Source organism: Mus musculus, chromosome 9 (assembly GCF_000001635.26).
Source record: "Mus musculus strain C57BL/6J chromosome 9, GRCm38.p6 C57BL/6J".
Taxonomy (NCBI): Eukaryota; Metazoa; Chordata; class Mammalia; order Rodentia; family Muridae; genus Mus; species Mus musculus.
This window is the reverse complement of record NC_000075.6, coordinates 121,384,122-121,396,250: the sequence shown is the minus strand read 5'-3', so window position 1 is coordinate 121,396,250 and position 12,129 is coordinate 121,384,122. Positions and strand designations below refer to the sequence as shown.

The 12,129-nt window shown below is 49.6% G+C and overlaps 1 protein-coding gene across 6 annotated transcripts in view; it reads right to left on the bottom strand.

The window, feature by feature from the left end:
• The window catches only part of Trak1 (trafficking protein, kinesin binding 1), a 177,418-nt gene that overhangs the window by 78,669 nt on the left and 86,620 nt on the right, over positions 1 to 12,129 (bottom strand). For all 6 annotated transcript variants that reach the window (NR_152160.1, NM_001357972.1, NM_175114.3 and 3 more), the window contains one exon: positions 4,200 to 4,394. Coding sequence is in view for 2 of the 6 variants with exons in the window: in NM_175114.3 (NP_780323.2) it covers positions 4,200 to 4,394 (195 nt within the window). In the remaining 4 variants the exon portion in view is untranslated. The remainder of the gene's footprint in view (positions 1 to 4,199; positions 4,395 to 12,129) is intronic.

The following is a 12,129-nucleotide window of genomic DNA, read 5'->3' as shown; positions in this document are numbered from 1 at the left end:
TGGCTGTCCACCCAGGAGGGGGACTGGGGGGGAGTGTCAGTGGGGTCTTACCCCCAAACACGGTGGCCAGGATGTACCTACCCTGGTTTTACCCCTTCTGGTTTCTCACCTTAGGGAGCCCTGTATCCCCAACTCCACCAGCCACAGTGGGCACCGCCCTACACAATGCCCACAGTGGACCTAGAAGGGAAGCAGTGGACAATGTCTTCTCAGCCACCCACAGTGGCCTGGCACTGGTGATTCACTCTACTGAGTCATGTGTCTCCCGGGTTACAGATATGTAAACACATAGACAAAACCCAACCAGGGCAGGGATGAAGCACAGTGGAAACCTGCCTGCTGTGCAGACATGAAGATCTGGAGATCTATCCCTGGCATACACTAAAGAAGCCAGGTATGCTGGTGTGCCCCTCCGATCCCAACTCCGGTTCCTGGGGGCTCCTGACCAGCCAGTCAAGCTGAGTCATTGATCTCCAAGTCCACTGAGAGAGCCTGTCTTAAAATGTAAGGTGAGCCAGCATGGTGGAGAACACCTTTAATGCTAGCACTTTAGAGGCCAGTGAAGCTCTGCTTTCGAGGCCAGTCAGGGATAGATAGTGAGACCCTAGCTCAGAAACAACAACAAAACACCAACAAACATACATTGGTGATGTATAGAAGACAATGCCATCCTCTGGTCTCTACATATATATATATATATATATATATATATATATATATATACATATACATATATGAACACAGATATATAACACACACACAAGATACATAAATAAGTAGTAGGGCCAGGCACAGTGGTGCACACCTTCAATCCCCAGACTCAGAAGGCAGAGGCAGATGGATCTCTTTGAGTTCTAGGCCAGCCAGTGTTACATAGTGAAACCCTGTCTTGAGACATAAACAAATAAACAAGCAAACAAAAAATCCAGGACACCAGGCACAGAGCAGGCCCCTAGGTTGCTCTCTACACATCACCTGCACTTCTATCCCTCAAACAGCAATGCTGTGTTTTGCAGTTCAGAAAGCCCAAGGAAAACCAAATCTGCTGATGTAAGAGCTGCTTAACGAAGATCTTTCCAAAAAAAAAAGGTTCACAGTGCTGTAGCAACGCCCAGCATCTGCTCCCAGTGATGGGCAGAGGCAGGTTTTACAGTGTGTAGCCACTGCTGTGGGTGTGCAGCACCCAGGCATCTCTGCTCTCCACTGGTAACAAAGTTGCATGCCCTGCAGCTGACATCCAGCCTAGTCTTCCAGTCTGATCACAGAAGACAATGTTACATCTCTGTTGGAAGTTAAGGGAAATAACTAAATTCATAAAACTCTTAAATTCTCTTTACTGACCATTTGGGTGGGGTGTGTCACAGAACTTCACTTTAAATCTTTAATTTCAATTAGCAGATAGTTAAGTTCTTTTTCTTTTTAAAAGATTCTATGTATTTGTATGTATGAGGTGGATGCACATGTGAGTGCAGTGCTCCCAGAGTCCAGAAGAGGACATCACTCCTGTGGAGCACCTGTGAGCCTCCTGATGTGGCTGCTGAGGCCTGAACTCAGGTCCTCTGCAAGAGAAGTCAGTGTTGTAACTGCTGAGCCATCTCTCCAGCTCCAATTAACAGACATTAATAAAGAGCCACCCAGCTCTAAGCACAGAATCCACAGAAGGAAATAATACACAAGAAGACTTGGATGCACCCAACCTTAAGCTCATTCCAGCTCCTCCACTTGTAATTTACTCTGTGGTACCCACCTGTGATTCTAACAGGGCTTCCTTTGCATTTTCCTACATGTATAACTGAAAACAAATGATGAATCTCTGTTTGAGTCTCCTGTTAAAGAGACCTTAGGAACTGGGCACTGGTGGGCCTTGCCTATCTGTAGATGTTTTATAGGGATTCAACGAGTCACTTCTGTGGCCATCCTATAAAATGGTCTGATGCTGTGGTGACCACCACACCAATTACACTACGCATGTGCAGGTCCATGGCCAATCGATGCTTGTGAGAAGGAACCAGGAGCCTCCCACGGCAGAGACAACAGCGAGGCTCCAATAGAAGAACAAGTTGCATGACAGACTTTCTTACAACTGATTGTTTCAAAGTATACTGTGGACTTACATCCACAAGAGAAAAATACGAAACCTACGTGGTAAGTGACTTGGCTTTCCATGCACAATCCCACACTCACTCCTCGCTGGTACAGACACCCTGGCTAAACAAAACTGACTCACCAAGGAGTTCTGATCCACTATGAGGCACGCCAGATACTCTAGGCCTGGATTATTCTATTTTCGTTCTTATTGACACAGGCTATCAGGGAAGCCTATGGAAGATACACTCAACAGGTCAAACAGAATTCCTTCTTACTCATATCTAATACAGAGAACCTGAGAATTGCCCCGCACACACCCTAAAGCACCAGCTTATAGCTGCAATTTGTTTTATTATAAATGATCTCAGAAATTGGAAAGACTGGTTTATGCTAGTGAACTGGTTTCTAACTGCAGAAAGTTCAAGAATGTACCACAAGCTGGTTCTCAGTGACCCTAACCCTAACCCTAACCACTAACCCTAACCCTAACCACTAACCACTAACCACTAACCCTAACCACTAACCCTAACCACTAACCCTAACCACTAACCCTAACCACTAACCCTAACCACTAACCCTAACCCTAACCACTAACCACTAACCCTAACCACTAACCACTAACCCTAACCACTAACCCCTAACCCTAACCTTCTTCTGTTACTGTCAGAGAAGCAGGAATATCTTTAAAAGGGATACTGTAATGACATGAATATGCAAATGAGAAATACATGGATATGTATTGACAGAGAGTAAATTAATTTTGTCTTAAGGTTTTTTAAAAGTATGGATATATGTGTACATCTGGTCTTAGGCACGTGCGTGAGTGCAGTGCCCATAAGTGCCAGAAGGTGGCATCAGATTCCCCAACACTGGAGTTACAGATGGATGTGAGCTGCCCAGCGTGGATGCTGGGAACTGAACTCAGCTCTCCTAGGAAAGCAGCAATCTCTCTTAACTGCTCAACCATCTCTCCAGACCCAGAACGTGTGAATTTCTAAAGAACAGAACTCCAGGGATGGTGGCCACTCAAGGGAAGAGCATTTGCCTAGCATGTTGGAGCCTCTGGACTCAGTCTTACTGTGGAAAAAAATAAAGCAACATGTACTGCCTGGTGTGGTGGTACCCCTCCTGTAATCTCAGCATTTGGGAGGCTGAGGCAGGAGGATCAGCATGAATCTGAAGCCAGTCTAGACTACATAGAAAATTCCAAGCTACCTAGTGAGACTCTGTCCAAAAAAAAAAAAATTAAGAAGCATCCTTTTAAGGACTGAGTCCATTGCAAACTGTTAGAATAGCTGCCTAACGCCTAACATGTACAAGACCCTGGGTTCAAATCCTAGCATTGAAAGAATAAAAGAGAAGGAGAAAGGAAGAAGGAATGAAAAACAACTGTCATTTGAGTAAACATAAGCAACAGTAAATATTAATGTTTAAATCATTCTCCTGTCAGCAGTACACGTCAGCACACAGCACACAGCACTCTCGATCGCCCTCCCTGCCTTGGAGTCGCCTCCAAGCCTAAGCTTAAGCTCACCCGACAGGAAGCAGCTCTGCCACCTAGAGGTATAACTCCATACTGCAGCAAGGATTTGGCTCCTGGAATTCCAGCTTAACCAGCTTCCACAGTCAGGCTTTGCTGTCTACACTGACAGAAGCTGCCTAGATTTCCTTGCAATCTTTGTTTTTTAAATGCAAACAGATTCACTCTCAATGGGGATTTATAAGGGAAATGATGGGGCTGGAGAGAAAGTTCAGCAGTTAAGAGACTAGTTGCTCTTACAGAAGTGGGTTCAATTCCCAGCACCCACACAGTGGCTCACAACCAACAGGATGCACATACTTACAGGCAGGCAGACACACATATAAAATACACAATAAATACAAGTCATTATTTAAACCAGAAAAGAAGAGACATGAGAATAATTTGAAGTTATTCTGCATGTTTCAAATGAAAATGCTTGGTCCCCACTACTCATCCAGACCAAGAAGACCCCTAACATGGCTAACCCCCAAGATCACATCCCTCTTGGCTGCCGCTCCACAGATGGCGGGCCCACAACACAGGACTTGGCATCGCACGGCTGTGCCCACAGATGGCGCCAGCTACTTACGGAAGTATTTCAGCGTCTCTTCGATCTGCTCAGTTGTGAGGTCGATGTTGGCATCTGGGGAGATGAGGGGCGTATGCAGCCAGTCATCGTGGTCGTAACCATAGATGGTGTCCGCTCTTAGCTTGTAATGGGGCAGCTGTTCCTCCAGCAGGCTAATGATCTCAACTTCTGGAAGGTTGGTGCTGTTGCACACGTCTGGGGAGAAGACGACTGAGTGAGAACCTACCATGGCTGTCACTTTCCGAGAGCTAAGCTTGAGGCCTACCCCTTCTGCACCCGTCTGCAGCATGCAAAATCCAGGCAAGGACATATCCATCAGGGGTCTTTACTAATTTGAATCCTACTCTCAAAACATAGAATTTCTGAGGTGGGAGCTGTCTGATGGGCACAGTGGCACAGGTAGGTACCAAACATATATCTTAGAACACTGTATAGCCAAGTATGGTGTCTCCATTAGGGTACCTACCGCTGTGATGAAATGTCACAACCAAAAGCAAGCTGGGAGGAAAGTGTTTATTTCATTCACAGTTCCATGTAACCGTTTATCATCAAAAGCAGTGAGGCAGGAACTCAAGCAAGGCAGGAGCTGGTGCAGAGGCCATGGAGGGTGATGTTTACTGGCTTGCTTCCCCAGGCTTGTTCAGCCTGCTTTCTTATAGAACCCAGGACCACCAGCCCAGGGCTGGCCCCACCCACAATGAACCCGTTCCCAAATAATCACTAATTGAGAAAACACTCTACAGGCCTGTCTACAGCCCAATCCTATGGAGGCATTTCGTTAATTGAGGTTAATCATCCTCTCAGATGATTTTAGCTGTATCAAATTAACATAAACCCAGCCAGGACATACAGCCACTGTGACTGATAGCCATTAAGTAAACACTTCCAAATAACCAGTACTGAGGGTTTTGAAGGATCCCAACACCATGAGATAAATGGCACATGTTTAAAGTGATGGATAATCCAGCGGCGTGACTGGGTCACTATACAGTATATACATGTACTGAACTGTGACACTGTACCCCATAAACATGAAAACTATTATGAGTCCACAGAGACTAGTATTTTAAGCTTAGAACTCTGCGTGCTGACTGCAAAGACCTCCCCAGAGTAGCGCCTCCTGTTGAGTGCCTACTATCTAGGGAGGGAAATTGGCTTCTCAAACCTTCATCTTCCAAGTCTTTCACCCTCTCTTCACTCAGTCACTCTGGAGCTGACCCGGTTACCATTCAACCAAGGCATTCAATTGCTTAAGCTATCCCCTCCCCTAGAATCTAGGCTACATTTAATTTATTGATCCATCCTTCCTTCCTTCCTTCTATCCATCATTCCATCCATCTACCCTTCTTTTCATCCATCTCTTTCCTCCCTTCTACCTTTCCATCCATTCATTATCCTTCATCCATCCATCCTTCCTTCCATCCATCCAGCCAGCCAGCCAGCCATCTATCCATCCAGCCATCCATCTATCCATACAGCCATCTATCCATCCTTCCTTTCATCCATCCATTATTTCTTCCTTCCATCCTCCATTCCATCCATCCATTCTTCCACCTGTCCCTCCATCCATTATTCCTTCCAACCTTCATTCCACTCATCCAGCCAGCCAGCCATCCGCTCTACCACCCATCCACCCACCCACTCATCCATCCATCCATCCATCATCCAGCCATCCACTCTCCCACCCACCCACCCATCCACTCATCCATCCACCACCCACCTTCCCACCCACATCCTGAATACCAGAGGCATAGTAGATGCCTGCGAGCACAACCATCACACAGCAGTGTTTCACAGTCCTGACCTCACCACAGCAGTGCTTGTTCCTGTGTAGAGTCAGCAGATGCAGAAGCAGGGCCATCCTCCCAGCCGCAGCTGGAACATAGCCCCTTCCCTGACCACACCCCCAAGCAGAGTTACTCTCTCTGTCCCCCTCATACCCACAGTGCCCTGTCAGAACTCCTGTCTTCTGAGCACTGCAGCACATGACCCATCTGACCCTGAGATAGCAATCTTTCACACACAGATGTCCTTGATTCACCCCTGGACTCCACAGCTCTGGGTCCAGGCTGTGCTCGTAGCCTGAGATGCTGTGGTGGGTGCTTCTCCTGCCGCTGTGACCAAACCTGATCAGAGTCAGCTTACAGAGGAGGGCTCACTTTGGTTCACCGTTTGAAGGCACACAGTCCATCGTGGTAGGGAAGGTGTACTGGCAAGAACACAGAATGGCCGGCGGCACCGCACCCCCAGTCAGGAAGCAGAGCTAAAGGAGCCCTGGTGCAGGGCTCGATTTCTGCGTTTTATTCAGCTCCGGAGTCCAGGAAGAAAACGGTGCTCCCCACGTCCAATACTGGTCTTGCCGCTTCAGTGAAACCTCTCTGGAAACCACAGGATACTGCAGAACACCTGGAGGTGTGCTTCCATGGTGATTCTAAGCAGCCAAGGTGACGGTGAACCACTCCCACACAATCCACCCAAGCAGGCTTTTTATTTAGTTAAACTGAAGCATGGCAGGATGACACCCAGGATGGGGACACCCCACAGTGCCCTGCAGGCTATGATTAAATCAACATGACGGGTTTCTGACGTCACCATGAGCTCAGCCCCCTTCAGCAAGGAGCCTACAGCAGTAAACCACTGTGGGAGTGGCTTGAGTCTCCTCAACCAGGAAGCCGACTACGCTCCATGTGGGCCTAGCTGGATAAGAGAAGATGATGGAGCTGGGCGTGGTGGCGCACGCCTTTAATCCCAGCACTCGGGAGGCAGAGACTGGCGGATTTCTGAGTTCTAGGCCAGCCTGATCTACAAAGTGAGTTCCAGGATAGCCAGGGCTATACAGAGAAACCCTGTCTCGGGGAAAAAGAGAGAGAGAGAGAGAGAGAGAGAGAGAGAGAGAGAGAGAGAGAGAGAGGGAGGATGATGGATTCTGCCTTTGGTGCTAAGAATTGGTCCTCGGCTAGGAAAAAAACAATCAGAAAGTTAGCAGGGCAGATGGTTGAGGAAACTGGGAACACAGATGAAGGCAAGGATGAGGCCGGTTCACTCTGAAATGTGGAATGTGGCAGGGGGACCACGTGGGGAAATGCAGATGCTGGGGGGTGGGGGGTGGGGGGTTCCCCCTTCCTCTCCCTGGATGAGCAGAGGCAAGAAGGCAGGAGGTGGTAACCCAGGTGGGACGGTAGGGATGCAGGTGCCTGCACGACCAGGTCAGGCTAACCCGCATCCTGTTCCTCTGTAAACTGTCACTCTCTGCGCGGAAACCCAGCGATCCACACCCATCCCAAGATTCCCAGGAGCCTGCACTGGCCCACCACACTCAGTTTGTAAAGTCTCACTGCGGAACGTTCCCAGGCAGGAAGCCAGCGTGGGCTCTCAGAGTGCCAAGAAGAGGGCAAATGATTGAATGTAAGGTGTGGCCTCTGGGGATTTCAAGGTGCTTTAGGGCCACAGTTCAGTCCCCAGAAGGGGCAATGTGTGCATCTGAGCATAGGGGCTTCTCTGCCTAAGATGGGAAGGATCAGGGCAGGCATATTCAGTATCTCAGCTAGCAAAGCCTAGGCAAGACAGAAGCCGTGACCACCCACAGAGAGCTATGACAGAAGCCGTAACTGCCCACAGAGAGCTATGAGAGAAGCCGTGACTGCCCGCAGAGAGCCATGGCTCAATGTCCCCAAGACAAGGACCTTCTCTTCCCACTCAGTCCCCAAGGAAACACCCTCCACTGCAGGCCTACTACAAGGTGAGCAGCCAGTCCCCACCTCTGTAGAACCCTCAGCTACTGCATGGCCACTACCTGAGAAACCTGAGGAAGAGGACTGGGGCTCAAGACAGCTGCTGCCAGTCAGTGGCATCTTTTGGCTAAATAGAGATCTGACCAAACCAGCTCTGTACAGCTGCCCCACCCCCACTCCCCAAAGGCAGCGGCAGCCTGTCTGCAGGAGAGTGGGCAGGGGACCAACACATTCCCACAGGAACACCCACACAACAGGCTGCCATTCTCTGGTGTCTCTGTGGTGTTTGACAGTAGGGAAGAGAACAGAGCCCAGGGTAGGTGGAGTGTGGAAATCCCTTCTAAGAATAACATGTCACTTGTGACCATACTGTCACTTGCTCAGCCACTGGGACTCGACCTGTTCTTCCAAGACTGGACCAAAATGCATTCTCAAACATCAGAGTATTTGAACTTTTCATAATGCGGCCAACCATCTATACATAAGCAATGTTGCAGTTGCTTTCACAGCACAGAAAGTTAGGACATAGGACAGGCAGCCAAGGAGCTCGTTCCTTGACCTCAGGGACAAAGGCTCTGGGAACTCCTGTAAGAATGAACATGAGCACGCTGGGCTGAGAAGACACATGGAAGTCTGAGGCTGGGTAAAAGTGGCATAAAGAACCATGACGAGGCTGGGCCTGGTAGCGCACGCCTTTAATCCCAGCACTTGGGAGGCAGAGGCTGGCAGATTTCTGAGTTCGAGGCCAGCCTGGTCTACAGAGTGAGTTCCAGGACAGCCAGGGCTACACAGAGAAACACTGTCTTGAAAAAACAAAACAAAAAAAAAAAACAAAAAAAGAACTATGACGACTCGTGGGACTGAGGCTGGGGAGAAACCCAGTCAGTAAAGTGCTTGCCAGGCATGCATGAGGATACCCGAGTTCCATCAACAGAAAACACATAAAAAGGCTGGACGTGGTGATACACACTTGTAATCCCAGCCCTGGGGAGGCAGAGATAGGTGGATCCCGGAGGCTCGATGGCCAGCTGGCATAGTCCTCCTGGGAATTGCCAGGCTAGGGACCCTGCCTCAACGAACAAAATGGACAGTGTCCGAGGTAAGCGACATCCAGGGTTGTTCTCTATCCTCGGTACACGTTTTCATACACTCATGCACCTATATACGAATGAAGAGAGAGCTCACACACTGAAAGAACCTGTAGAAATGTTGCCAACACTGGAGACCCACAGACAGGTGCTTGCGGACTGTCCCAGCTGGAAACGAAGGACGAGGTTTTCTTTGCTCAGCTTCACAGGTGAGGAAGGAGCATGGGTGATCTTGTTAGTCAAGGCCAGGCAGCTAAGCAGGTGCAGGTTTAGTCTGAGGAGCCCTCAGTGACTAACTGGCCATCCCTCTGCTACCACTGTCCATCTCTGGAAGCCTGTGTGTGGAACTTAGGGTGTCCCATGACATCACACCAGGAGACGGGTGGACGCCTCCACATATGGGCGAAGGGAGGTTTGTTCTTAACAAGGCTCTAACCCTAACCCTAACCCTTGTCACCTGCCCAGCTTGCAGGTGCTAGCCATCTTTAGTCACACAGGCAATGCCAAGGGCTGTATCAGCCCTGGGTGCCTGGACAAGCTAAAAAGAGCACACACATGGTGACTTCCATGTAGACCAAAGAGCACACACATGATGCCTTCCATGTAGACTAAAGAGAACACACATGGCACCTTCCATGTAGACACATGAACACCTGCCTTATGGGAGCCATGATTCGCAAACAGCCCTGCCTCTTATGAAGCAGCCAAGCCCACAGCTGAACCACGTTTCCCAGCCCGGCCCCTGCTGTTTTCTCTCGCTTCCCTTACATCAGGACACACAAACCTCCTGCCATTCTCCACAGCTCCCCACCCCCAACACACACAGAAATCTTTTTTTTTTTAATCAGCTATTTTAGACACCTCTAGAATATTCGCTACCCATACCGCTGCACCCTAAAATGTCACTCAAATGTCAGCTTGAGTTTGTGAACCTTGCCTGACCAATTCCCCCAGGCTTCTCACAGGCCTCGGCACATACACAATTACACAACAGCGCCAGGCAAGGCTTTCTCCGTATCTCCTCCCCACTAACCGAGAGCCACTCAGGAGAAAGGGCTCAAGAGTCCCAGCCCAGCCTCAAACCCAGCCCGCAGACCTCTTCATCCTCCAGGAAGAGCTGCCGCCAGCTTCAGCATGCAGGAGGTGCCGCCATCCCATGACGGGGTCATTTCATGGCCCTAGCTCTCTGTCTAGCAGTACAGAAAAGTGTCACAGGACAGCAGAAGTCCCCCCACATCCCAGGCAGAGGCCAATATAACGCCTGCCATGGAAGTCTACTCCCAGGATCCCCTAGGAACTGCCCAAGCCCTGAGGTCTGGAATGACCCCCTTCTAAGATGAAGGCACCTCTCGGGAGCTGCCTGGGAGGGAGGGGACAATACAGGGAGCCCCAGGGATCTCGGAATATAGAGGTGGCTCTCTCCATTCCCACAGACTCAGACTGGATGCTTTGAGGAGGCCCCTCCACCTGAGAATTTGTTCTGTGCTGATTTGTATTTTAATCTACCAGGTTTTCTTCCTTACAGCAGAGACGATGACTCTAGTGTTCAAATTTAAAACTCAGGGAATCTCAGAAGTCAGGCTCCCTGGGAGGAGGTCTCCTCTTCCGCAGGGTACATAACTGCTCTGAGGTGGCTGTCGCCAGATGGAGAAGGGATGCACCCCCAGGATTCTGGGCCTGCTGCTTCAGGACCACGCAGAAGCCCAGGGTTCTGGTCCCAGAGAACAGAGCACTAACTGCACAACTGTCAGGGGACAGAGGACACAAACACCCCTGACCACTCTGCAGATCTGGAGACACGGGGAAGCCATCAGGGAAGGAAAGGATAAAAGAGAGCGAAACAAGAAGGCAAAAGGAAAGAACAGAGGGAGTCAGAAGGCGGCTTTGGAGAACCAGGGAGAGGAAGCCGGCGCCACACTGCCACCTTCTGGACAGACAGTGCATAGCAAGGCTTCAAGAATACCCAAACCAAACTAACCATGTGACCAGCTTCTCCCAAGACTCCCAAGTCAGCGCATCCCTGAGATCTTTGCACCTGAGAGATGGAACCAGCCCGGGTGTCCGGCCTCAGAGCAAGGGAGAAGGAAAGCGTGATCTATATAAACACAGTGGAACGCTTTCAGCCTTACGGAGGAAGTCACGTCACCAGATGCATCTGGAGGCTACTGTACTAAGCAAATGAAGGTGGTCTCAAAGAGGCAAACGCCATGCGTTCTCTTCCATTTGTAGCTCCTAGATTTTGTAGATACATAAAACCAGGGAGGCATGGGTGATGTGAAAGGGAAAACTGTCTAGGCCCTAGACTGTAGGGGAACGAAGCTGGTGGAAAGAGGTAGGAGGGCTCAGAGAGGGAGGGGAGGGGAGTACAGAGTGAGCATGCTCAAAGCGCACTATTTGGCTGCGTGAAAATGGCCCATGTGACTTTGTAGAAGTGGGCAAAACAGTCTGGAGAAAGGGGCCCCAGCCCCGTCCTGCCCACGCTGCGCCTTGTAACTCCCACACAAGCCTCATCGTTATCTCTCTGGACTCAGTTCCTCTGTGTGTGGGACAGTAGCAGGAGGAAGGCACTCTCTGCCCACCAGCAAGCTCTCTGAAAAGATACAGGGAGGGCCACAGGCTTGCGGAGCCTCTTCTGGGGCAGCACCCACCTTCTCTGTCCTCCAATGCTGACTTCGCTAAGACTCAGGATCTGAATGGTTACACAAAATCCCCTGATTTCTTTAACGTTTAAAATCACATTTACTAACTTTACTTATCTATCTATCTATTTATTTATTTATTTGGGGACCTAGATGCCACGGTGCACCTGTGTAGAAATCAGTTCTCTCCCACCACATTGATCATGGTGACCAAACGCATGTCATCCTGCTTGGTGGCAGGTGCCTTTTCCCGCTGAGCCATCTTGCTAGTCCCTCAAATCCCTTGATTTCTACATGCTAGACTAATTCAGAAGTTTTTAAGTAGACAAAGGCCACATGAAACAAGTCTGTATGCTGGGATTTCCCACCCTGCCTGTCACTGCAGGCCTTGGGAGTACATTGTGGCTACATTAACAGAGACAAGCAAGGGCCCATACGAGAGCCACTCATCAAACAGGGCCAAACTGCCAGC